Genomic DNA, 1930 nt, shown 5'->3' on the forward strand with positions numbered 1-1930 from the left:
CCTCCAACTCCTGGGCTCAAGCGAGTCTCCCGCCTCTGCCTCCCAAGTAGCTGGGACTACAGGCGCCCGCCCCAACGCCCAGCTATTTTTTGGTTGCAGCTGTCATTGTTTGGCAGGCCCAGGCTAGATTCGAACCCGCCAACTTAGGTGAAGGTCTACTGACTTGAGTTATCTGAAAGTGGACCTTCATTCCAGGCTTCAACCTTCCTGAAGGGCTTCAGTATATGTATAGTCCATATATCAACAGGAATAGACAGCCACATGTAAAAATAGCCTCAACTCAGTAAATCTTTTATTTATTAATTTGTTTGTTTGTTTATTTATGAAACAGGGTCTTGCTCTGTCACCTAGGTACAATCACAGCTCACTGCAGTCTCGATCTCCTGGGCTCAAGCAATCCTCCTACCTCAGCCTCCCAAGAGCTGGGACCACAGGCATAAGCCCAGCCTCATGTGACTTATAAAAAGTACTTCAAGCCCTATGCTTAGAGTTAATTGCAGCAGTCTTGATCCTCTTCAAAGTGTTAAAGTTGCAGTCCAGTCCTACCCATAGAACCTCATAGAATATTTTTGCACACAGGAGTAGTTAGTAACATTGTGACTACTCACTTGGTGTGAACACTTGCCTATTCCTGGGCCTATGAAGACCCAGGAGCATCTGATTGCTTTGCCTCTTGTTGTCATAGGTTTTGAGTGATGAAGTAAAGAGGAAGCAGTATGATGCCTACGGCTCTGCTGGCTTTGATCCTGGGGCCAGCAGCTCTGGGCAGAGCTACTGGAGGGGAGGCCCCACTGTTGACCCTGAGGAGCTGTTTAGGAAGATCTTCGGGGAGTTCTCATCATCTTCTTTTGGAGATTTCCAGGGTGTATTTGATCAGCCTCAGGAAGTAAGTTGCTCATTTTGAAGAATTATTCAAATTATACGCTGTTACATGTGACACAAACAGATTTTTATCAGTTTTTCTTTTGCAGGCAAAACAGCTTAAATGATCTGATTTAAGGCAGCCATTTGGTAGGAAATAATTTCAATATTTGAAAAATCCTATAGGTAATGATGAGTACATCCATTTTGACTATATTCTTAACAGTTGCTTAATCGGGCAACATCTAAGTCTTGGAGAGTTCATAATTAGGGTGTGAGTGTTTTATCTAGAGCCTGCTATGTTATTTTAGGAGAACTCATTCCAGTAGAGAGACACTGCCAATCCTCTTTCCTTCTTTTTTTTTTTTTTGTTTCTGGAGACAGAGTCTTGCTCTGTCACCTGGATTAGAGTGCAGTGGTGTCATTGTAGCTCACTGAAAATTCAAACTCCTGGTCTCAGGCAATCCTCCTGCCTCAGCTTCCCTTGTATCTGGGACTGCAGATGTGCACTACCATGCCTAGAGCTAGTTTTTCAGGGTGTTTTTTTTTTTTTTTTTTTGAGATAGATTTTCACTTTGTCACCCTCAGTAGAGTGCTATGGCATCATAGCTCACAGCAAACTCTTGGGCTCAAGTGATTCTCTTGCCTCAGCCTCCCAAGTAGCTGGGACTACATGTGCCTGCTCCCACACCTGGCTAGTTTTAGAGACGGGGTCTTGCTCCAGATCCACCTGCCTCAGCCTCCCAGAGTGCTAGGATTGCAGGCATGAGCCACCAGTCCTTGCCTTTTTTCAAGGTTTTGTAGAGACAGTCTTGCTCTTGCATAGCTGGTCTCCAACTCCTGACCTCAAATGATCCTCTCACCTCCACCTCCTGGAGTGCTAAGTGAGTCACTGTACCCGGCCTCTTCTTTCTTCAGTCTTGGTAAGATGTGTCAAAGTTGAAGACAGAGGGGAAATAGTTTATGATCTCCATTATGATTGTGGATCATTCAAGCTATTTATAGGTATCATGTACAAATATTGTCCCTTGAACATTTTCAGGTTTTTTTTTTTTGTTTTTTTTTTTTT

The 1930-nt window shown here is 43.9% G+C and overlaps 1 protein-coding gene across 2 annotated transcripts in view; it reads left to right on the forward strand.

The window, feature by feature from the left end:
* Nucleotides 1–1930, forward strand: part of DNAJA3 (DnaJ heat shock protein family (Hsp40) member A3) — a 35774-nt gene that overhangs the window by 9023 nt on the left and 24821 nt on the right. For both annotated transcript variants that reach the window (XM_003790941.3, XM_012805806.2), the window contains exon 3: nt 686–886. In XM_003790941.3, coding sequence (XP_003790989.1) covers nt 686–886 — 201 coding nt within the window. The remainder of the gene's footprint in view (nt 1–685; nt 887–1930) is intronic.

This window comes from Otolemur garnettii, unplaced genomic scaffold (genome assembly GCF_000181295.1).
Source record: "Otolemur garnettii isolate 467f Iridium unplaced genomic scaffold, OtoGar3 scaffold00044, whole genome shotgun sequence".
Taxonomy (NCBI): Eukaryota; Metazoa; Chordata; class Mammalia; order Primates; family Galagidae; genus Otolemur; species Otolemur garnettii.